The 25296-nt window shown below is 40.6% G+C and overlaps 1 protein-coding gene across 1 annotated transcript in view; it reads right to left on the reverse strand.

Annotated features, from left to right (window-relative positions):
* The window catches only part of LOC149249555 (very-long-chain aldehyde decarbonylase GL1-1-like), a 132285-nt gene extending 107195 nt beyond the window's left edge, over positions 1 to 25090 (reverse strand). The window contains exons 1-9 of the mRNA XM_089456280.1: positions 24733 to 25090; positions 24375 to 24595; positions 23968 to 24200; positions 23367 to 23586; positions 23080 to 23204; positions 22698 to 22951; positions 22174 to 22281; positions 21815 to 22021; positions 21574 to 21684 (exon numbers count right to left, since the gene is read on the reverse strand). Coding sequence (XP_089312406.1) covers positions 21574 to 21684; positions 21815 to 22021; positions 22174 to 22281; positions 22698 to 22951; positions 23080 to 23204; positions 23367 to 23586; positions 23968 to 24200; positions 24375 to 24595; positions 24733 to 24792 — 1539 coding nt within the window. The 5' untranslated portion in view covers positions 24793 to 25090. The remainder of the gene's footprint in view (positions 1 to 21573; positions 21685 to 21814; positions 22022 to 22173; positions 22282 to 22697; positions 22952 to 23079; positions 23205 to 23366; positions 23587 to 23967; positions 24201 to 24374; positions 24596 to 24732) is intronic.
* Positions 25091 to 25296: the final 206 nt, after the last annotated feature.

Here is a 25296-nt window from a genome sequence, read left to right on the forward strand (position 1 = left end):
AATCTTACTGCAACCAACTGAATCTACTTCACCTAGATTGTAAATTACATTACAAGGTTATTTCAAATTTCTTCATGAAATATTGAAGTAAATTACTAAAGCAGCCTACACCAAATTAAATATGATTCTGAAACATAGAAACTGAGCAAGGAAAATAGAAACACATAGGACACAGTTATTTTTGGACAAAAGTCCCCGGAAAAACCCAATGCGGGAAAACCGATGCAGCAGCTCTAAGGGTTTATTATTATTAAGGAGTAGCAAATTCTGAATACATCATTGAACACCTCACAGGGTTATTCAGCTACAGAGAGAAATACTGGGAGAAGCTTTGTGAGTTTACCTCATACAATCACTAAGAAAAAGCCCCGAATGTTCCGGCTACTGGATGAGGTGCCCCTGGCAGGCTCTGCGCTATCACTGCACTGCCTCTGCGTTGTCCCAGCATCAACCCTCTCAGGCACTGTGTCATCCAACTGGGGAATCGAGCATTAGCCTAGAGTCACTGCTCTCAGCCTCCCGGTCTCACACCCCGACTTCCGGCTGCTGAAACTGACCCTCTGCTCTGACTTTTGACTTTCTCTCTCTCCCTCTGCGCTGATTCTGCGTGGCCCTTCTGGCCCTACATCAAGGCTACTGGATCACTCATTGCCTCTCTCTACTAATGTATCTCCGGCTAATAATCTCTCTCTCCAGAAGCTGCTATCCCTGCCCCTCAACTGCAAGAGATCTCTTTAATCGATTTTTCCTCCTGAGAACTTCTGACTTCAGAAAATCGATTTCCTCAATCTCTCCGTGTGTTTTCCAAATGACCCTCAAGCCCTTTCTTATATCTTCCTGTTGAACAACCAATGGCCTAGATTAAAAAATAATCAAAGGCTCAGATTGTTTTGGCTTGATCCGTGTCTTTTACTAGAAGTTTCACCCCTGATTAGATTAATACCCATTAATATTTTAATTTTCCTAAGTTTAGACTTAGGAACATCATTAAAAATAATAATCATTTTAATAAAATCACTTCTGGGTGGAATTTCCCAAAACGCCTTTTGGGTTTTTTGGAATATATGTGCCCAAGCCTCCCTGCAAAATTTGAGGCCTAGAGCACATCCGATGCTAACACAAATCAACACAATTGATAGATTCCTCCAAATTTGTCAAGAAGGTGTCTTGGTATGAGATGACCTTACAAGATTTTCGAGAGCAAGAAGCTTCTAGGACCTAGACCAAGGAGAGTAGGATTTCAAGGATGCTTCCAGACCAAATGGAAGGGAAATATTCTAGTTTAGAGGGAGCAACTATGGTAGTGGATGCAGTTCCAGGTGGCAAAAGTACCTCCTTCACTAAGAGGGAGTGTTGATGTTTGTAGCTCAGGCAGGTACTTCTACAAAGGCCTAAGTGTCTAGGCATGTAGAAGTCACCCAAAATTTCCTTAGACACTCACTCTATGTTGATTTGAGGTAGCATCGGATGTGCTCTAGCCACGAAATTTGGTGGAGAGGTTGGGGCACATGAGATCTCCAATACCCAGAAAGGGTTTGGGCAGATTCTAAACACTTTAGGAGATATTAAAATAATTAATATTTTTAATGGAGTCCGTAAGTCTAAACTTAGGAAAATAAAATATTAATGTGTATTAATATGAATCTATGTTAAAATGGTCCAAAAGACATGGATCAAGCCAGATCTAATCTTAGTCGTTGATTAGGGACTTAATCTCGGCCATTGAGATGTCAACAGGAAAAGTATAAGACGAGGCTTGAGGATCACTTGGAGAGTACACTAGATGATCAGTCATTCTATTCTCTAGAGCGGGGTTTGCTAAGAGAGATAGAATCAGTGATCGGGAGAGCAGCTGAGGGGCATTAAGTACAGAGGAACACAGAAGGCAGAGATTGTGCCGGGAGAGCAGCGCAGCAGCGAAGGAGGGCGACGAGAGCCAACAAGGGCTCATGCAGGGCCACGCAAAGGCAACCAAGTGCTGCACAAAGGACCAGAGGGGCCAGTGTAGCTGACGTAGAGGCTCCCAGAGCTGACACAGGGCCTCCTGGGGCTGACGCAGGCCAAGTAAGGCTGACGCAGGGCCAGCGTGAGACAAAGAGGAGCTGACGCAGTCCAGATTGGGCAGACGTTGGGGTTGCAGAAGCAGTTTTGCGCTGAGGAGCTGCCAAAAGGGTTTTCCGGGTTTCAGCCAGGAGATTTCTCTCAAACTGTGAGGTATAGCTGCTAAGGAAATTCTTTGTTGGGTAGGCCAGTTACGACACCCAAATTGTACTCTGATATTGCTTAATAAGAAAACCCTCAAATAGCTGCACCGGTTTTCCCGCATTGGGCTTTTCCGGGGACATTGGTCCAAAAGTAATGGTGTCATGTGGTGTGTTTGTTTTTGTTTCTTTTAGTTGCTGATCTGTAATATGTTGAGCATGCACTGGTGTTTATTTTCAGTATTTACTTTGTAGATAACTTGTTAAAGAAAAATTAACAAGTAGGTAGGAATAAATCAGAAAAAGTGCATGAAGGGTTTCTAAATTAAGTAAACTTAGAAACTTCAACACTCTAGTGTGAGAAAGTTGCATTTGTAACTTAGCCTAAGTTAGAGTTAGGAAAAGCACATAATTATCATGTTGTCTTATTGAGCAAAAGTAAACTTAGGAAAAGTAAATTAATTACTTTAGTAATTTTGTTTTAATCTCAAGTGAGGCAATATCTCATCTCAACGTCAATCACTTTGGAGATTACGGTTAGGGATTTAACTCAATGTAAAGTTATAAAAGCAAGGTCAAGGAGAGGGAGAAGAGACACCATACAATAGCAAAAGATTGAGATAGGCATCTCAGTGTGTTGTGTCCAAGGAAGGGGATAGCAAGGAGATCCAGATCAATAGAGGGTTTGATCAGTTTGATCAGTTTGATCAAATCCAGTTGTTGTGTGTATTTCCTTAGTTAGGCCATTTTCCCAGGACCAAAGCCCAAGTAAGTTCTAAATGTTAATGAAGACCTATGATTAGGTAGAATTTGTTGTGTCATTTTATGAGATTCGTGTATTTTGCTTTGATTCAGGTGGATGTGGGTGGCCACCTGTCTATTCCACTTGGACCCCCACCACTATCTCTTTATGTTTTTCAGTTTCCTTAATTATAGCACAATTTACTATTTTTGGTAATTTTTCAGGTCCTAAACTTTCGGAGCCATTTTGAGGCCCTAAACAACGTTTTTTTGGAAAAATTGCTTCCGTGTTTATTGCAACAATCGTGTCAGAAGTTTTAGTCCTCAGAGAGATCTTTCCAACAAGGTATCATACGCGTCAAATGGAGATAATATGACCAAGTTACGACCCTTAGAAGTTGGTTGCCCAACTAACCCCAACGGGGCCCATAAACTCTTGGTGTTACATCTCCTCGGGTTAGGGTTTTGGTTGTTTAGGGTTTTCTCTTATTGTTCAATAATAAAAAGGCCCTTGAGCTTCATTGTAACTCAGTTCAGAGGCATGTAGCGCCACATCTCTTCTCAGAGATAAGCTACCATCGCCCAAGCTAGTCTTATTTCCATTTTGTTTGTAAGCATATTTCAGTATTTGATATTAATGAAATGAAGTGTTATTTCTGTTGCATCTCTGTATTTATGGTTATATATGTAATTTGTTGCATTCCTGTTTAAATCCGGATCAGTGGTATCAAAGCGGTCTGTTGGACACCTAATCCTCTATGGGTTGGTGTAGAATGTGAACAGCCATGAGAGTCCAAGAGACCTTGGGATGTGGAACCCAACGGTCACACGAATGTACTATAAATGTATATCATTGTCAAATAATAGATACAATCTCATATTTATCTTTCCTATTTTGTCTCTACCATGTGTGTGTTTAACATGGTATCAGAGCGGGCGATATCCTGCCCTGCTCATATTTGAGCCACTTGTTTTATGGCCTTTCTGTGCAGGTCAGTTCTGCCATCAATTTTGCATTTCATGAATGTTTTCTCAGCTAAATTCTAGCTGCAATCTCTGGTTTAGGAATCTTCTACCCGTAGTAACGCTCAGTCATGCCTCCCTAAGCCCTCTGCCAGCACTACCTATCTAGTAGCTCTGTCGCTTCTCTCACTGAAATCAGGTTTGACACTATTTCTAACGTCTCTTCCATTCTCATATTCACCTGGCCTCTGCCATTATTCTCTGCTTTCTGCATCGAATAGTTTGGTAAGCTGCTCTAGGCATTGTAATGAAGTGAGCGTGGACTGTGCATTTCCTGGAGTATGTGGGTGTTGAAGATTACACTCTGTTGGTGTGACTGTGTATTATCTCTATAGTGCGGATTACACCGCCTCCTCAACCAAAACCCATGTCTGTCTCACACCACCGCTGAACTGTCTCACACCTTACCACCGTGGTATCTGTGCAGGAGCGTATGCATAAGGAGTTCCATAAGGTTGAAGCGGGCAGAGTGATTAATTGATGGTATAGAAGAAAGAATTCAGAGCCTGCCCACTTCCTGCATGCGTGTTTTCTCTGCAAATGCCGGCTGGTCCCTGGCAGGGACATCTACATGTACGGGGGTGACAGTGCATTCTGTAGCATTGAATGTCGGCACCAGCAAATTGTTTTAGATGAACGCAAAGAGAAATGCTCTGTGATCACCATGAAAAAAGAATCTGTGCCCTCAAATCAACATCAAAACACCAGTAATTAGGGTTCCCATTCTGAGACCACTACAGCAGCCTAGCGCAGATGGTGTTTATGAGGACACCAAGTAGTCCTTTATGTGCTCTCTATTATTGTTTATTTGTATTTGATAAGAATGGGTTCAGTGATCTAAACGTTGTAGCAGGGATAAAAATTAAGATCATGCAATCTTTATATGATGTTGTTTATCAGACGCTTCTGTTGCTGATTGAATATGTAATGGCAGTTAACCTGTTCTTTCAGAATTGAGTGTTATGGGTTTTGGCATCGGAGCATTGTGTTGAAGACCATGAAGTTGTGTTGGTGTCGATTTTTTAAGAGATTTCAAAATAATTGATATTGGTTGCAATATGTAAGATGAAACTTGCGTTGAACATTTAAGTCTTGTGGAAACACCATTTGATGAACTATGTTCATTCCTGTCCAATTGCGTGGGTTTGCTATGCATTGAAATGTTTGATTGTTGTTGTTTTCGCCTGGATCTCCCTGCAAATCGTTGTGAAATCGGTAAAGCGTTTTCCATGAATGTGCAAAAAAAATTCACCCCATTCAGAAGCGTCATCCATTCGTGTGGGGAATTGAACAAGCTGCAACACGAGAGGCCTTCGCGTGCAAATATCTGATCCTCGGGGAAGAAAATCCTTACCGACAAGGGCTTCTAGAACACTGGATTTACCACTACTCTGACTTCCTACAAATGCAACTTGGGGGAGGTCAACCGTTGAGGCACTGCCTAGCTGTGCGAATATGTCTTGCAATTTATTTATCACAGGGATGATAGATGGGAAGCAACCGACGAGGAAATAAGTTGTTTGGTATCGTTAATTTGCAGAAAAACCCTGAGAACAGAGAGCCGAAATGCATGATTTTGATTAATGTCTCACCTAAAGAGGCCAATCAACAACATTAACAGCAGCAATAATACGAATAGTAACAACAACAATAATAATGGTACAGGTCCAGCCGTGAAGAAGCCCAAGGGATAGTCTGTTCTTTATTCATTCGATAAGAACGATGTCCAGCATTATGTCTCTTCCGAGGACGCAATAGTTTATATAAGTTTTTGACTAGATTATTCAAGGATGGATTTAGATCCAAAGAACTTATGAGATTCTATGGAAAGAAAGAGTTGCCAAGCATTGAGTTTCTGAAGCATTTGTTTGAATATCACACTCATGTTTTGAATATCAAAGTGACCACCAAATAAAGTTGCAATATTTGGCATAGCTTCTAGATTTTCAACAAGTTCCTTGGGCAAGTCCTTGGAGTCTTTGCATTTGCTTAGTTGATGCCTGTTCTGAGAACCCAGTTTATCCTCGTTCTCTTCTTTAGCATTATCACGAGAGGAAGGTTGATCTGAATGAAGCAAGTCATTCATGGCAGTGGTTTTCTTTGACCCTTGCCTAGATTTTTTCCTCTATGGTTCATTTGATGTAGTAATAATAGCCTGAGAACGCCTAGGTGCACAGTGGAGTTTGCAGCATAGTGTTAAGCGAGAGAGCGCAGAGAATAGATGGACAGTAACTATCATATTGGTCTGAAGATTGGAGTTAGAGAGTTTTGATGTTGGCATTTATTGCTCCCTATCTGACCTGCATTCGATTCATGTGACCTGCATTCCATTCATGTGTAGAATTTGATTTATTAGGTCGCTATATTCAACATGAAGTTCCAAATCGATGTAAGCAAATCTTAATGTTAGTTGAGGCATATTCATGTTGATTCTTCATTAAGATTCATTGCAGTGTTTGAGTAGTCTTACAAGAAACAAAAAAAAGGGGGTTATAGTGATTGCAGTTATAGTCCATTTGGTCTTCAAACTTGCAAATTCTCATTTAATCAACCAGTTTTCTAGCCTAAGGTATTAATAGTATAGTTGGAGAAAATGGCTAGATTTAATGATGCATTAGAGTCACTGAATACACTAATACATTCCACTATTGGTGGGATGGTAAATGTCAGCAAAGACACTCTCACAGATATTCAAACCTCTTTGCAAAATGCACAAGAACAAATTGATTTTTTGCAGCTTGAATCTCAACGCAGCAGGAAGAATTACAGCAGTGGAGTCATCATTCTGAACCCATTTTTGTTCAGAACATTGAAACAAACTCCCATAAGCAGCAAATTGATCAGATCATTGAGCCCCTCTCAGGAGCAGTTGTACATGCAGATGCAGAAATTCAGTCTGCACTTCCCAAGTCGGTCATCAGACCTTGGGAAGAGCTTGTCCACAACAAGCACAAAACTGGTCTTGGATATGACAAGGATGTGTCCTTTCATATTCCAAACTATTCCAAGCCCATTCAATTTCAAAGTGTTGGATTTCTTCATGACAGTTCACTTCAGTTGTTCCAAAATCTGCTCCTCTTCCATAGCAACAAAAGAATGTTATATGCCAACATTGTGACAGAGTTGGTCATGAGAAAGATCATTGTTTTGATCTTCATCCATGTAAGCACTGTCATAAAACCAGTCATTCTTCAAACAAATGCTTTAGAAACAAACCTCCTGCAAGAACAAAGATTCATTTTGGATGGATCGCTTCTTGGCAATGGGCTTCAACAGCTACGAAGATATTTCGCTCATACAACAAGATTTGTTCTCGAATATTGAAAAGTCTTGTAGTTAAGATCTCTTCATCTTCTCACCTTATATTTGACAGGGGGGAAATGATGGTCATCTACAAGCTTCAAAGGCACATCAAGCGAGCCTGAGCCATAACCTGCCATTCCAAATTCAAGTTGAGACCTCCCTTTTCAAGTTGAGGTTCTCCCTTTTATGCGGGGTGAGACCTCCCTTTCATGGTTGAAGGTTTCCCTCTTCAAAACATTAGGAGCACTTCCTCTAGCAGAAGACCTCAGCTTCATGCCAGAATTGGAAGAGTTCCGAGAACTGCACTAAGCGTTCCAGTGTTTGTGGTCATCCTTAAACCACCGCCCCTTATACCAACATTTCAAAGAGCACATTCAGCCTAGTGTTGCCATGCATTTTTGCACATTTTGTATTACAACTCTCTTCTTGGACTCATACATAACCCTTCGGATTAAGGGGGGGAATGTTGGACACCTAATCCTCTATGGGTTGGTGTAGAATGTGAACAACCATGAGAGTCCAAGAGACCTTGGGATGTGGAACCCAACGGTCACACAAATGTACTATAAATATATATCATTGTCAAATAATAGATACAATCTCATGTTTATCTTTCCTATTTTGTCTCTGTCATGTGTGTGTTTAACATGGTCTACTCTTTCTCTGTTTTTCTTTGCATGTCCCCAACGAGGTCGGGATATAAAGAATTAAGGCTTGAACTAGTCGAACCTTTGCAAGACCAACCTCGCAAATCCCGACGGCCTCCCATGGTGGATGAAAAGAAAGATGAGGGGGTAGGAGATCCTATCAAAATCTTGCTCGAAAAAGCCCTCAAGCGACAAAGGAACGCGATGATGGACAACTTTGCCCAGATCCTTTAGCGGCTACCCAAGGGTGACGCATCTACTTCTACCAGCTACTCTGGAAGCACCACACCCTTTAAGGTACAAGTTAACTTTGGCATTCCCATATTTGAGGGTCAGATAGATGCGGATGTCGTAGTTAAAGGATATTTTTCTGTTCGTGATTTTTTTAGCCGGGAAAAGATTACTTTTGCACTTCTCAAAGCTACCCCCACGTCAAGGACCGGTGGGAAACATACTGTGAGAAGAAGGATGAGAGGGAACCCTCACTGTTTTCAGCCACGCCCACTTGGAATTCGTTTTGAGACGCCATTAAGGAGCAGTACTACCCTGTTAGGAGCTATGAGGATAAATACATAAAGTGGACCACGTTGCGAAAGGGAAGGGACCAAGACGTGCCAAAGCTTACCAATATTTTTCATACCCTTTGCACGAAGTTGGGTATCAAGGATTTATGAGTAGCATTTGGTACTCAATTACAGCGGCTGCCTACACAGGTACATCTAGGACGAGATGGAGTTCCTGGACATCTCCTCACTCGGCGTGACGTATCGATACGCTATCAAGATCGAGCAGAAATTTAAACAGAAGAGCGAGATTTTGGATCTGCAAATCTGAACCAAGGGAAAGGCGCCCCCAAACTGTAGGGCGAAGGACTGAGCCAATGCAGGGCGACCCAAGATAACCTGCAGAAGCCCCAAGAAAAAACAACACCACGAAGTCAAAGAAGGACACAGGAAAGTGGTGTGAGTTCCACAAGAGCCCCACTCACAACACAAGTGAGTGTCGGGCCAAGCAGTCGCTAGTGGCCGAGTTGAAGGCTTCAGAATCAGATGCATCTTCTCACTCTGAGTGAGAACCCAACAAGAGAAATTACAAAGGGAAGCAGATTATTGATGCAGAGCCCAACGCCACTGTTGCCACCACCAAGATCCAGAAGAAGGAGCCCGAAGATCCAAAGGAGGGGAGCATCTCTTCCACTCACAGATGTGGGTGAAGGGTTCACCGCTGCAGTTCGTGAGAGCCAAAAGAACCTCATTTCAGCAGAGTTCATGAAGCAACTGGGCTTACCGACCACACCACACCCGCAATCGTACAACATCGGGTGGCTTCACCAAGGACGGGATCTTCGATTCAGCCAACAGTGTCGCCTTCCCTACAATATCAAGCCCTTCACAGATGAGGTACTATGTGATGTTGCTACTCTTGACGATTGTGATGTATTATTAGGACAACCATACTTGTGGCAGCGACATGTTGTATACGAGTCAAGACCTCGCTCTGTGATTATTTATTTGGGTAATACATTATACAAGATACTAGAGGTAGCTCCGCCTACCGCCACCTCTTTGGTCTCTACTAAGAAATGCAATAAGATCATCTCCCAGACTAGGAAATTTATTTTCTTTCTGGTTCACCCTCAAAGGGGAAGATCGTAGCCACATCCATGACCCCCGAGAAGGGTTCCCCCACGCAGCAGAAGCAGGTGGATACGGTCATGAAAGAATACAGGGACATCTTCTCCTCACCCACAGGGGTACCGTTGCACTATCAGGTCAAGCATTCGTTCAATCCGACTCCCAAAGCACCTCTACCCAATGGGTCGATATATCGTCACTCCATTGTGGAAAATGCCAAGTACAAGCAGCGACATGATCAACATCGAGTGCCACACAAGTTTCAGGTGGGCGAAAAAGTTTGGTTGCATTTGCAGAAAGAACGCCATACCAGATCCCATCAGAAGCTCCGACCACTCCGATATGGTCCTTACACCATTACCAAGACTGTGGGCGACAATGCTTTGGAGCGCAACATTCCTTGGCTTGCACCCAGTGTTCAATGTGGACCACCTTCGACCATGCTTCCCACCATTACTGGAAACATCAGACATTGCAGAATAGCTAACACCAACAGAAGTTTCCCCATCTCATGGAGGCACTCAACGCAATGGGGACCATTGCTTCCTAAGGAGGGAGGATTGATCCAGGTAGATGTGGGTGACCACCTGTGTATTCCACTTGGACCCCCACCACTGTCTCTTTCAGTTTTTCAGTTTCCTTAATTATAGAACAATTACTATTTTTGGTAGTTTTTCGAATCCTGAACTTCCAGAACCGTTTTAAGGCCCTCGTGATTGCTATGGCAATAGCATCAGCAACTGTATTCCTTGGAGAGATCTTTCCAATGAGGTATCATATGCGTCAAACGGAGATAATATGACCAAGTTACGACCCCAGGAAGTTGGCTGCCCAACTAACCCCAATGGGGCTCATAAACTCTTGGTGTTACATCTCCTCGGGTTAGGGTTTTGGTTGTTTAGGGTTTTCTCTTATTGTTCAATAATAAAAAGGGCCCTTGAGCCTCATTGTAACTCAATTCAAAGGCATGTAGCCGCCACATCTCTTCTCAAAGATAAGCTACCATCGCCCGTGCTAGTCTTATTTCCATTCTGTTTGTAAGCATATTTCAGTATTTGATATTAATGAAATGAAGTGTTATTTCTGTTGCATCTCTATATTTATGGTTATATCTGTAATTTGTTGCGTTCCTGCTTAAATCCGGATCATGCTTCCCCTAAATTTAGTGTTAATGAGACTAGTTGTGAAATTAATCAATAGATCTGTAATATACTAGGAATTAAGTGCCAAGTGCCAAGTTTGCAAGAAATTCTAACATTTTTTTGAATATAAATGTTATATATATATAGACACTCCCAAGGGACTATGCTCCTGGGAAATTTTGTTAAATGGCACTCTCGACACTCACTCCTAAAAATGTTCTCGCTCTACTTTGCACTCTAGCAACCTTAAGAGCTATTTAAAAGGAAAGATTCAAAGGAGTAGATTTTAAAACCAAGACAAGTTTGAAAGGGAGCCATGGCCTGTAGAGTTATGGATAGCTCGATTATATATTGGATGGAGTGTAAATTATCATCCCAAATCAAAATATGAGGATGCACATGGTTATACATGCAAAGGCGAACAAGAGTATACTTGATAAGTTGATAGCCTTTGTTTATCCATTGGATTGTGGGTGAAAAAATATAGATTTATCAAGCAAAGTACCCGTAGAATGAGAGATTTTTAGAAATGGCTAATAAAATGAGTTATGGCTAGATAATATGGATGCAGGAAACTAAAGTATGACTAGACATGTAAGAAGTAGAGATCGATGTTACAAAATATCATCAATATTGTATTGTTTAACCCCTTCCAACAAATTTCCCCCAAAGATCACCAATTTTTTTAAATCACCACAATGGGATGTTTACAAAGAATTACTATTTTTTCAAAAAATATCATTCCACAACCTCAAAAAATCCCCAAGACTCTGATGATGATAATAATCTAATTCTAAGGTCATGGCCAAGCTAGACAGCAAATTAGTTTATGAGACCCCCTTCTTTGTGGGAGAAGGGACCCCCTCCATCATCCATGATAAAATTGAATTTATTTTTCTTTATTTTATGTTTAGTGGTTGTAAATTGAGAACAAAGGAGCTTGTCATCATTTTCCATCTTATTTTAGGAGACACAAACAAGTGTTTCCATTGCCATCAAAGATTATTTTGTGGAGTGGAGAAATTTTTTTTTCTTTTTGTAATTTGAGAAATATTTGTCTTACTTATCTGTGAAGAAACATACAATATGGATGATGCCTACTGGTTTGGCGCTAGGGAAACCAGACCAGTAGCATGGTAACAAAACTTTTGTCCATTTAAATATTCCAACCTTAATGAAAAAACCAAAAAGATAAAAAAAATTATACCAATTGAACATTTTCCTAGAAAACTTGGAGTTAAGAACACCCAAGATTGTAGCTATGCTACAATTATCATATATAACATAAATGACAAGGAAAATCATTTATCTGGATGAAAATACACTTGAATAGTGGCATGTATGTCATCCTCTTCTTCTAAGGTGGTGACCTCTAGGTCCACAAGCTTTTTGGCCCAAATTGAAACTTTGCCTATGAGCTTTCTTGTATGCTTTTGCATTTCATCAATGCACAATAATATCTCCTGCTAGGTTTCAAAGAACTAAATTAAAACTTTTCCCATAATGGTCTTCAACTACCAATATATGTGCACCATTTGCATATATCTTGTCTATCGAGTTCTTTTGTTCCTCGTGTCTTGTGTTCCCCGTGTATGGAACCCAGCCTCCAACCTCCTCCTCAACCTCAGTATCTATAATGAACCTTCTCTCTATTCGACCTCTCATTCTTCATATCCTATCTCTCTTCAAATTTTTGGGGGTATGGATTGTACGTAGACATCGGATAAACTTTAGGCAGAAGACTGGGATTGAGAGCGGGAAGGGGTGTGATGACTCCTCCTCCCCCTGCATCCCACTGAGTGAGTTGGACAAACCACTATCACAAGGTTGATAAACAAATGCACTAAGCTGGAGGGGAAAGTGAACAAGAAGTTGAAAACTCCACTAAATGGTTGAACCAAAAGCTAGGAGAGGAAGATAGAAGAGGGGAGAGTGAGGACATAATTGAAGAAACAGAAAGCTCTCTTCCCTGCAGAAACAACTAGATGGTTGAGAGGAGTCAAATAGAACAAGACCCGAAAAGGACCCCCTCTAAACTAGATTCAATAGAAACAACAATCAAGGAGTGGAGAGGAGACTTAGGCTTTGGAAAGAAACTAAGAGAGAGAAGGTCCCAACAAGAAAGGGCCACAGAAAATGAAATAACAACTTGAAGAACAGAGACAGAGCAACAACTAGGGAAGGAAACAACAAAAAGGTTGAACCAAGCCCAAGCACGAAAAGTTGACCAGAACCAAACCTTAAAATTAGAACTAAATGGGAGAGTTGAAAAGACTTTTGAGAGAATTCAACTAAAAACCTTCCTTCTTCGACCTAAGACCATAGTTGACGTCTTTGATGACAGAGCTAATGAAGCTTCCTATACCTAGGTTGGGGGTGCTTTCCTTAAGCTGATGGCCCTCAGTATTGCAGCAATAATGCTACAACTCCCAAGGGTTTCAACTTTAATTGTCAACTCGAGGTTCGTACAAACTTAAGAAGGGCTCTCACTATATCTTCAACAGGCACTATCTCTTCCCCTTTGATAAATTTTATGTAGTTGGAATTACTAAGATGAAATTTGGTTGTATAGAGACCAATCTAACTGTTCTACACTACATGAAAAACTAAAATTATAGGAAATGAAAGACAACAAGTAAACTTAAGCTAATTGCAAGAAAGGAAGACAAACTATTCTAACTGCAAAGAAGTAAAAGCACACCTATTATATCTTGCAAGGAAAGTAAACACTCTGCTGAAATAAAAGCTTGCAAACAATAAACCCTAATTCTACAGGAAAGAAGCAATTTCTACAACAATTCAAGCAAAGACATCTAAGCGGTCTCTTTACCTCTAAATTCCATTCTCAAGGTTCCAAGAGCATTTTAATACATCAAATAAGGTAAATCATGAGTTGGGTGCAAATTTGAGCGAGTTTCGGAGGTGAATTGCAAACTGCTACAGGAGTCCCTATTTTGCTACAGGAGACAGTCTAGTGAGCAGGAAAATACGCTAAATGCAAGATTGGAAGGAAAAGAAGCTAAGGAAAGGTTGTAAAATGATAAGGCACACATGTCCAAGTCATCACATTAGCTATGGCAGGGTTGATCCAACAAGATACAAGATTATAGGGTTTCCTGTAGCTGCAAAATAGAGGAGTGCGGAGAGATAGTAAACAATGAATGACAGACATAAGTGAACTAAATGCATAAATAAGAATGTTATTTTGAACAATGTAACCACTACCAATATTATCATCTAATGCTCAGATACTTTGTAAGGAAAGATTGTTCATAAACCATCTAAATAACCATGCATAAAAGTAATGTTCAAAAACAAGTTGCAGAGATAATCAAATACATAAACAATAATGGTACAAGAGGGATCTTGAGCACCTGGGTCGACCCTAACCCAAGGAAGCTCAAAAACCTTATGAAAAAGCCAGACTAAGAACTAAAATCAATGATTACTTCCATTAACTGAAGAATTGTTTGTACATGGAAAAAGTTGCAAAACATGAAGTCTAAACTTCTCCTAACACTCTACGTTGTTATTCTCTTGCTTCTACTTGTTCTACTGGACTACTTGAGCCCTATATTTATACAAAATGAGTAGGGACCAACCTTCTTAAGGGGATGACTGTTTTCCCTCAAAAATCCCTGAAAAGATGGATCATGTTTCTTGGGTCACCACACAACAGTAGGAAGGAGTATTTATTATCATCAGCCAGCCGAGTTGGAAGTCGTTTGTTGCAAAGAGAAATCCCCGCGAATATCTCTAGTTGGACCTCCTCAAAATTTGTGCAAAATCCCCTTAATGTCCTACAAAATAGTTATGTTGGCACATAAAGAAAGAAAAATCTCCTTCACCCTCCTAAGAACTCATTAAGCTAGGAATGTGTTATTAAGTGCAAAAAGGAAGGTTTAATGTAGTCGTTATGTGCCTAGGAGTGGTTAGATGGGCCTTTATGTTTTACCTATTTGATAGGCCTTGTTACCCACCATTTTATGGGTGATATCCCTCAAAGAAAAAATTTCTCCAAGATGGTCCTGAGTTGGCAACCCCTTGCAGCCACCAGCTAGCTCATTGTGCCATCTTTTCCACCACCTGAGCCAGCCATGTGGTCCCTCACCCATCTACCATGATCGTATGTTTGAAGGTGGGCCTCCTGAATCTAAAGGTATGACTTGTCATTTGGAAATTGAGTATTGTAGTTTTCTTATCATGGAAACTTCTAGGCATGGATTAATGGGGGGATTTGGCGGAAAGAATGGGCTAGGTCTGTGCCTTTGTCCCTTAGACCCCTTTTAGGAATTAACATTGGATTCTAGTCCCGTGGAATCTCTTTTATTGACCATTTGGTTCCAGGGATGGTATTTCATGGGAAACCCCGATTTTGGTTACGTGGTCCCACTCCCTTATCTGCTTATATTATCCTCTTTCAATTCATTACTACCCAATCCATCATTTTTCCTGCCTAGGTCCACATTCCTCCATTGGGTCCACATAGAGTTAGCTTGCCCCTTCCCCTTGCCCGCACCTTGGGTCATGGCCTGGAATGAAGCCCAAAGGTTGATGCAGCTAAAAAGAAAGTCAAAAGCATATATGGCCGCATTCAACAGGAAAAGTACCACAAAATGCAAAATATGGTCAGGACAAAAGCATTTAGCACGTGGGAAAAAGCCAATACATGAGCTCTACCCCATCATCATGGCCATCACCCTGGTTCCTACAGGTTCTATGAGCCTTCTTCATCCTATAGGAACCCATGATTATCCCAACCCCTGGTGGGCGATGAACCGCGCCACCTTAACAGGGGGATTTCACTGCTATATCTTACACATCATGCTCTAACCCCTTGAACCTAGAGCAGTCAATCGAAGAAAGCCATAAAAAAGGAAAAAGGAATAAAAGAAGGGTGGAAAAATCAAGGTCAGGGCACCTCATGTACCATGATTTCTCCCTCCTACAAATTATAAACCCAAGTGTGTGCTTCCCTCTTATTAGCTACCCTTGTACCCCAGCATGTGACCCAAGGCTACCCCTTCTCATCCCCTACTTCATTCACCATATCTATCACATGCTACCACCTTTTGAAGGGTGTACCTTTAATATTGTCCCCTTTAGAAGTAGAAACCACCTAATAGGGTGCTTGGTTAACCCCATTTGGAGTTTAGGAGACACTGGCACATCCCGAAGCCCATTATGGAAGGGCAAACCATTATGAAGTCCCCACCTGTGGTTCGTGATTAGGTAAGCTCATTTACTCGATTTCTCTAATAACTTGTTGTACTGGAAGGTTAGGGGAGGCATTGGATCTTATGTAGGATTGCAGATGGTTTCCATTTGGGGTTTGGTCTCCCTATACGAGGTCCTAATCCTGCAGAGGGCTACATTGGCACATGTAGGGTGAGGATTGAAATCCATGGACCTCCACAGCAATAGATTGCACTCCATGGATCCCCCACAGACATTCAAAGATTGTTCGTGGTTCACTTATTAGACGAGGAGGATGCACCTGATCCATCATGCCCAGTTGGCCCCAAATCTACACCATACATTTTGCAGATGATCCAGGACGTGCACGATGATGTGGCATCACCTACATCATCCTGGCCCTTGCAGGCGATCTACAGGCATCTTCGATTTGTTTGGAGACCCATGTGGACACTTGTGTGCCCCCATATCTCATTTGGAGCACAACAGGTTATTACAAGGGGCCAACCCCTTGTCCACTGCTTTTTAGGGTCTTATTCTGCATTATGGCACCCATGGACCTCATTAGGCCTCTTAAAGGGCCCTACGACATGCATAGATTATTATTTGACCTCTTGAGAGGCTTACTTTTTCATTTATGAGCTAGTTTGGTGGGCTTGTCACCAAAAGTTGTATTATTAGAGCATTATTTTATTTTTGGGGCTTATGTAGGCCAAGGAGGCTAATTCAAACTCCTAGTTGTGTATATATACAAGTGAGATGAGTTCATTTCTCATCATGACTTTGGTTTGGACCATTTCTCTCTCTTGAGATTTTCGCACTCTTTCTAGAGGATGAATTGGAGCTTTATGGATGAGTTTTGATGTGTGGATATTGGTCTATCTTCTCTTGGAGCTTCTTTATGGTCAATTGTGAATGGTTGGATATACTCTATTACAAGTAAGTACGTGCTTTTGAAGTTATTATTGCTTACTTTTGTCATATATGTTGGACTGGGATTTTCGTTATACTAGGGCTAATTGTTGCGTGCATTTACTGCTTAAAATTGTGGAATGTCTCTATTATAACAGCTTTCAATGTATGGGCCATGTAATAGGAGCGAAATCTCCTAGGGGTAATTCTATCAATGAATTTGACCTTGACAAGCCATTCCTCTTGCACATCGAAGTATAAAAGTTGCAAGGTTGCTTCTTCTTGACCTAGAAGGCAAATGAAGTGATCTTGAGGCCTCCTTGATTGGGAACCAAGAAATCCTACTCTTACTCAACATAGACTCCATTCTCCCAAAGATTAAGGCACTGATCTACCAAGGGTGGTCACTAAAACTCATATTCTCTCACATCCTTCCAGGACTAGCCACATTGGGGTACCTAGGGCATCAATTTCCCGACAAGCTAGCCATCAAAAGAATTTGATCTCCTAGGGTCTCCTGCGTTGGCCTTTCCTCTAGCTCTCCTCCAATTTTGAAGACATTCCAACGGTGGAGTTGGGAGAAAAGCCAAGCCCTAGCTCCGGGATCAAAACTTGCCCTGCCATCCCCAAGGCTAGTACCTCATAGGGTCAAAACAACATCTTTGAGTGAAAATACTTTCTTTGATCCTTTCCCCACCTTGTCTAGGGTAAGAATATCATTGGTTGCTACATACTTTCCTCATACCCTAGACTAGATGTACTTGGTCCCGTGTGGTCCCGCTCCTTTAAAAAATCATTCTTCAAGAACCATCCGGGATACCAATTCTAACAAGGATTTTAGGGATTGGGGAACTCCTTCACAAATTTTAGCCCATAAACCTAACCCTCAAATCCTCTCTTCCTTTCCCTAAAATATATAGTACCTTGCTTAGAAAGCAAGCAAGCTCCATCCTTCAAAATTTTCTGGGAAAGGGTTTGTTTGGGTCACTCAAATCCATTGTATTATCATTCATTAGTGACTCCATACATATCGGGTCTCCTCCAATCGGTGAAAGCCTGTAAATAGAAGGGAGCCTTAGCTGAGGTGACAATGGGTTAAGTCTCCATGTCTTTCCCTTGGCCTAGCATTTGCCCTTTAGGGATGCCCTTTAGGTCCTATGCTAGGTTGAATAGTAACAGGCCCATCACTTGGACCAGTTAGGAACCTCCACCTATTAATTACATAAACCTAATAAGTGCATCTATTTGGAGCCTAGTTTACTAAAGATATAAAGCTAACCAAGAACAAAATAGAATTCCAAGTGATAGAAGAGGTTATATCGATTATACAAGTACTGAATTAGTTCATCAGAGAATATCTATCGGTTATACACTCAGGTCACATGGATTTCCCCTCCTACAGGCCTCGATCCGAAGATATCTTTCCATTTGGAGCATTTCTTAGAGTTGCAAGATGGTCTTATCATCTGGCCCCCTTACTTACACCAATATTGGATGCACTCACTCAAGATCCCCCTGGTTCAACTTCATGTGGGTTCGCATCGTCTTAGGGTTGAGACTGACCATCATATTTCTCGGTAGAACAGAATTTTCCAGGTGTGCCATTTACAGGAGTCGGGGACTGAGTGGCACCTCATCTTCAGGTGCCTCGTTTACTATGAGATCACGTTTCCATTCTCTCTACAAGGATCCCAGGGGCTCCCTCTCTACTTTTTTCTGGTAGAACAAAATTTGCTAGGTGTGCCATTTATAGGAGTCAGGGATTAAGCGGCACCTCATCTTCAGGTGCCTCGTTTATTATGAGATCACATTTCCATTCTCTCTACAAGGATTCCAGGGGCTCCCTCTCTACTTTTTTCCAATACCAAGACCAAAGATGTCTAATCCTCTTTATCAAAGAGATCCTTGCATACAAATCTCAACCCTTGCACGCCTCGATACACCTTGGGATTTCTAGACTATTACCTCTTACTTCCAAGTTGTTTAGTCTAATCCAAACAATAAGCAGTGGGAAAAGCCTCAGCATGCAATAGATGGGTGAAGGATGAGACCTCAAGGTTCACCACAACCCCCCCCCCCTTTAGGAGACAAATAGGTATCTTTAAGACTAGCCCGTAGATGCAATACCATGCTTCAGTTGCACTATACTCGGAGGGAATGGTTCAAGACAGAGACATCGCAAGGCACCCTGTTTACTATAAGATCACGTTTCCATTCTCTCTACAAGGATTCCAGGGGCTCCTCTCTACTTTTTTCCAATACCAGGACCAAAGATGCCTAATCCTATATATCAAAGAGATCCTTGCATACAAATCTCAACTCTTGCACGCCTCGACTCACCTTGGGATTTCTAGAACTATTACCTCTTACTTCCAGGTTGTTTCGTCTAATCGAAACAATAAGCGGCAAGCAACGCCTCAGCATGCAACAGATGGGAGAAGGGTGAGACCTCAGGGTTCACCACAAACCCCCTGCACCCTTTACGAGACAAATAGGTATCTTTAATACTAGACCGTAGATGCAATACCATGCTTCAGTCGCACTATACTCTGGGAGTTAGAGGGAATGGTTCAAGACAAAGACATCGCAAGGCACCTCTCGCCCACTAGACCTCCTCCCAGCCACAAGTGGCAGGCAAAGCATCAGCATGCAACAAATGGGAGAAGGGTGAGACCTCGGGGTTCACCACAACACCCCCCCCCCTTTACAAGATAGATAGGTATCTTTAATACTAGCCTATAGATGCAATACCATGTTTCAGTCGCACTATACTCAGGGAGTCAGAGGGAATGGTTCGAGATAGAGACATCGTAGGGCACCTCTCGCCCGCCAGACCTCCTCCCAACCACAACTCAATTGATAGAAAATAATCAGCAGCTTCTTCCTTTTGGTCTCGGATGTTAGGAGTAACTCTCATTCCTCTATTCCCCCCGGGATCATACAGTTGGATTCCCTGACAATTCTGGAGGACCCAAACAGGGAGAGATTGTCTTTCTCACCTCCCTCGCCATCGGCTATCAGATTCGAGGGATGCTGACTTCATTGGCCTCATCTTCAGCTCTCCTTTTGCTTCTTTGAAGTTACACAATGCAACAATGACATACTCTGTATCTCTCATTTTTGGTCACTACATGCGATTTTATACATTCTCTAATTGTACTTTTATTTCACTTTAGTCTTATTTTAGTCATATTTTAGCCTTGTTAGCTTTGGAGCTACAATGGAGTCGCATTTTCACTCCCACATGTCTTGCATTTACACCGCATTTATCTTCTAGTCTCATTGACCTACTCTTGTGGTCACCCGAGGACATTACTAAAATTATCTTATCTTATCTAGGTTCAAATGACCTTCCCAAATAAATGCACAAAATGCCAATTAACCAGAAACCGTGTGGGTATCTTACCAAGTACCTCCAAAGATGATTTGGATTGGATCATGACATTTTTTTTCATCCATCTCGATGCTTTCATAGTGGAAAAAGTGGAGGAATCAACTCACAGGACCATTTTTACCGACAATACCCAATTTGGCAAATTGGTGTCTGAAACCTTCTAGGATAATTTTGAGGAATCAAATGGAATTTTTTGCAGGTAAAACTTCGTCACTTCAGTGTCACACTTGTTTTTCCTATTCTAAACATAAAGATTTCAAACAGTAAAAATCATCTCAACTAGAGTCCGTATGCAAAAGTTAGTGCACTCGGAAGTTGACCTTCCTATTTTGTACACCATAATTTGAAAGGATGCCACGTTAGCCCCATTAATCATGGAAAGGGGGCTAGCCACATGATCATGAAGAAGAGGACTCTAAAAGAGTCAATGTTGTAACTCCAGTTAAGAGTTGAAGGAGTCAAACCTAACCACTAGCAGGCTATCGAGATGTGTTGGGAGGAAAAGGGGTTCCATTATTTTCAAGTGCATTTTGTTCCATAGACATACAAGGTAGCTGAGAGGGATAAAGAGAGAGCACACAGAGAGAATTTGTGCATTGTAGTACCCTAGGGACCATAGACCTTCTTTATACTCGCAACCATTTTCTATTCAGAGAAAGAGAACAAAGCGGCCTCACCTTCTAGCTGGGTTTTCCTCCTGAAAGGGTCTCCCAAGTTATATCTTGTGTCAATTTATGGTTTGTGAGTTTTTATTTCTTTGTTCTCTATTTTTTGCATAATTATAATTTGCATGCATACACAATAAACAGTAATTTATAGATCCATAAATCTAAAGAGAAATAAACCCTCATAGTGTAGATTTCAGATTTTTAAATATAATGCATTAGAAGAAATAAATAAAAAATTAAGATGCAACTTTCAACTTGGTTAAATAATTGTCAAGGATGCAAAATTAAGATTTATAACCGAAATTTTTTTATTCCTCGATCATTAATAAATCTAAGGTTATGATAAAATCTATATTAATAGTATTTATATTAATGAAAAACAGTAATCATTGCTGAACCCTATGGCCTTTTCTTGCAGGCTGGAAAAAAAATGTTTTAAAATGATACTATACCTTATGTTTCCAGTAAACTAAGAGCATTTTAAAGTATTAGAATAGTATTTCGGAGTTTCAACGAGAACACAAGATTATCAAAATTAATTGTTAGAAATGTGACTAGCACTTGCATAATTCAACTCCAGTCTAAATTCTAAATTCAGCTCTTGCTTTACATATTGAATCAAAGTGAAAGTTTAACAAATGGTTATTTCACGGGTTTCAATTTTGCAATCACTCATTACACTTGACCAAGGAGAATAAGGATATGCATATACCTTGCAAAACCTGCCTGCTTCATATTTAGAAACATGTTCGAGGTATTGTTGATAGTCAGCAGGGGCTTGATTCCTCACTGCTTTAAATCGCTCAAAGGATGCTGTAAGCATCTGTAAAAAAGGAAGTGCCGTAATGATGGCTTGATTGGCCCCACAGAGTTCAAAATAGGCTGCCAACAACTGAATTTCAAGTAATGTTTGTTGGTCATGGTGGAAAATAATAAGATCTGAATAGCCTTACCAAGACTCTAACTCGTTTCTTGCAGAGGTAGAGAGCAATAGCCTTGCCAATTTTTGACGTTGAGCCAGTGAGGAATACTTCATCTACATCGTGTGGAAGTTCATGTAAAAGCACAGCTGTCGTTAAAGTATTTCCATGGGCCACCCGAATGTGAAGATTAGGATGCTTGTTCACAAATAGTTGTCCCCCTCCATTCAAGACCTCATTCTGATCACAACTTGATGATAGCAAGAAATATTAGATAAAAGTTAAAAATACTTTAAACAGGGGAGTTTGAAATACAATGGATGAAAGACGGGTAACAAGACACTAATTTGATTTGTGAGAGATCAGTGATCAACAGATTGAAGACAACGCACCTTAACTAGACCTCCGAGAGAAATTACTTTCACTCCCATTCTATCTGCTTCAAGAATGGCCTCCTCAATAAGTTCGTTGATTTTATCCTTTCCAAATGGCAGTAAAAACTGCAGCACAAACATGTGAATACTGTAAGCTCGAGCAGACCTCTGAGTTTATTAGACTTCCAACTTCTCTATATTTTATTCCATGCTTCCAACCTTCACATTAAAAGGTGCAGCGAGTGCGTGTGCATGTAAAATGACCGTGAAGGCTGACATTCTGAAAACGAATTAGTGATTTCCATCCACTTTAACTATACCAAAGATATAATTGACCATGGCTATGGAAATGAAGTGTTATGTGTGAGGAGATTCTAGGTTCAAATTTCCTGATTCCCTTTTAAATAGGCAAAAGCAAACTAACAAAACAAAAAACTATTGCAAAGATATATTGATCATAACTTTCCTATTAAGAGTGCCAACCAAACCCTTCGTATATTTATGAAAACTACCATAAAAAGAAGAGTAAAAAGCTGTAGAACCTGAAAACCAAGTCGCGGTATAGCCCATGTTTCCTGATTAAACTCTCCAATAGTGTACCTCGAGATTATATGTGTGTTTGTCCACTGCCATCCAAAGAAACCAAGCCAGATGAGTGGCATAATAGGCCACACATACCATTGAGAAGAACATGGCTGTGCGGCAAAAGATCGAAAAATATATGGAATATGAACAAGGCCCGTGAAGTCTACACCATGACACAAGAACACAAGATCCGGAGCTCTCCTCTTCTGGCCTGTTCACAACCCTTAATAAGTAGTTTTCAACAAGAATCCCAGAAAATAACTTCCATTTAATAAGAAGTCTCAGAAGTTATTTAATACACAATGAAATTGGAACAGTATTCAGGTTGATGAAACCAACCTTGGCAACGCATGTTAAAATGGAGATTAAAGGCATCTTGGTTCAATGTCCCTCCCAAATAATCGTATAGAGGCATAAAGAGGCAATAATTTGAATTCAGTTTGGTGTGATGCACATGATGATACCTGAGTTCAGAAATGTTTTTCAGTTGTGTTTATATATAGAGGATCAGAAAGTGAGAGAAAAAGGAATTCCTATTGCTTACTAATTAGTTGATCTGATTCTGCAAAGTAGACAGTAACCGCTTGAACAATTTCAATGATGCTAGAAACAAACTATTTACTTACGAGGGCGTCACTAGAAGATACTTGAGCGATGGAAACGTACGAAAAATCCACAGGGGAACTACCTCAGCATTTGAGTGAATCATAAACTTCATGAAATCAAACCCCAGGAAGTATACAAAGAACATGCCAATAGATCCCTCGCCCATCAAAACCACCCCAAATATGGGAATCGCCATTAATGAAACCATCACCAACTGCTCCAAGAAAGAGGTGGTACCAGCTGCTCATAAGATAAAACTATCATCATATTTACTATTCCTTAGAACAATAAGCTGTGAAAATTATGGAAATTTATCTTATAGCTTATAAATTTTGGTCAATTTTACTAGTTCGTAATATGAAACTGTGAAATGTTTAGCGAATTCAAATTTCAAAAAAAAAATTATATATTCTATTTGAGAGATTTTTAAGGTAAAATATTTTTCCTCTGTAAAATTTGTTAGCAAATTTTTTTGGGAAAAAGAATGAAACCCCTAAAATTTTCCATGACAATAAAGTATGAAATAATAAGCTACAAACTTAAGCTAAAACCCCTAAAATTTTCCATGACAATAAAGTATGAAATAATAAGCGACAAACTTAAGCTAAATTTGAACTTTACCTGTTGAAGGTTCAGGCCTGGTGGATGTATGGTGAAGAGAATGGTAATTTTCAAATAAGGAACCTCTGTGAAAAGACCTATGAATGCAGTAGTAAAGTAGCTCAGTTGGACCCATGTGCAGCAGCAAGACTGAGATCATCCCTCTGTAATTCCAGATTGGAAGGTTGCTTAACCCAGGAAAAAAACAATAGCCCAAAGTTGCCACCCAAGCTTGAAATATTATATAATTATCCCTGCACGCCCCCAAAAGATTATGTATTATTACTCCCCTGATTGGAATGTAACTGCAGCAGTGGACTGTGAATTTGAATTTCGTTTTAACTCCTCCATAAAAACCAAGCAAACATATTATAGCTGCCAACCAGGCATAGTTAATTAAGCTAGTTTAAGGAGGAGTCAATCCTCACCAGTGTAATTCTCTGTCAATCTGATCGAAATCGGTTGAGAAAGGGTGAATTTGTAGTCCCTTTGAAAGAAAATCCGCTCGAGAATAAAAGTGCCAAGTTTGGTATATCACACACCTTAAGAAAGATATTACGAGAACGTACACGAACCAGTAATCATTATGTTTCCCACGAAACCATATTTCATGAGCAGCCATTAGTGCTAAGGGCACATATAGATAATACTGCAAACCAAACCATGAAAAACAGAACATCAGAGCAGCTATGTTCACCGTATATTTCATATGAATTTAATCATTAGAGTGAAGAGCTGCATGTGCTATGGAAGTTGATGGACAAAAACATGGTGTTTTGCTTTTACCTTGTAGTTGTTGAGGCTTTCCCAGGGCCATTTGAACAGAGGAAACTTGCCTTGCTGCATGCTGTCTCCAGAGTATGAACAGAACAAATATGGTTCCTGCTGTGCTGCTGTGTTAATCCACCGAGGGGAAAGAGAATTTATGCAGCCCAACCTATCAGGCTTTGCAAAAGAGTGCAGGGCGTGAATAAATGAGCGACAGCAAACATTCTAGCTACCACTAAACCAGTCATTTAATTCGAGCGCTAAAGCGAGCGTCCAAAAGCTGCCAAGTCGCTCGCCTTTCAAAATTTTATAACTGGCATTGAAATTTTCTAACGTTATTTAATAACGTTGTTGAGATTGGATGCAGAGTAGAACACGGGGTGGGACAATGGGACAATTGCCTTCAAAATTTTATAACTGCCATTGAAATTTTATAACGTTATTAATAACGTTGTTGAGATTGGATGCCAAAGGTAGAACACGGGGTGGGACAATTGGACAATTGTAAATAGATTCCAAATATCAAAATTTTATAAGCTGGAGTTGAAATTGGTGATGGACTTGGAGATGAAATGAAATTGA

This window comes from Pinus tabuliformis, chromosome 7, assembly GCF_031772625.1.
Source record: "Pinus tabuliformis cultivar Carrire ecotype Pingquan chromosome 7, CPIR1, whole genome shotgun sequence".
In the NCBI taxonomy this organism is placed as follows: domain Eukaryota; kingdom Viridiplantae; phylum Streptophyta; class Pinopsida; order Pinales; family Pinaceae; genus Pinus; species Pinus tabuliformis.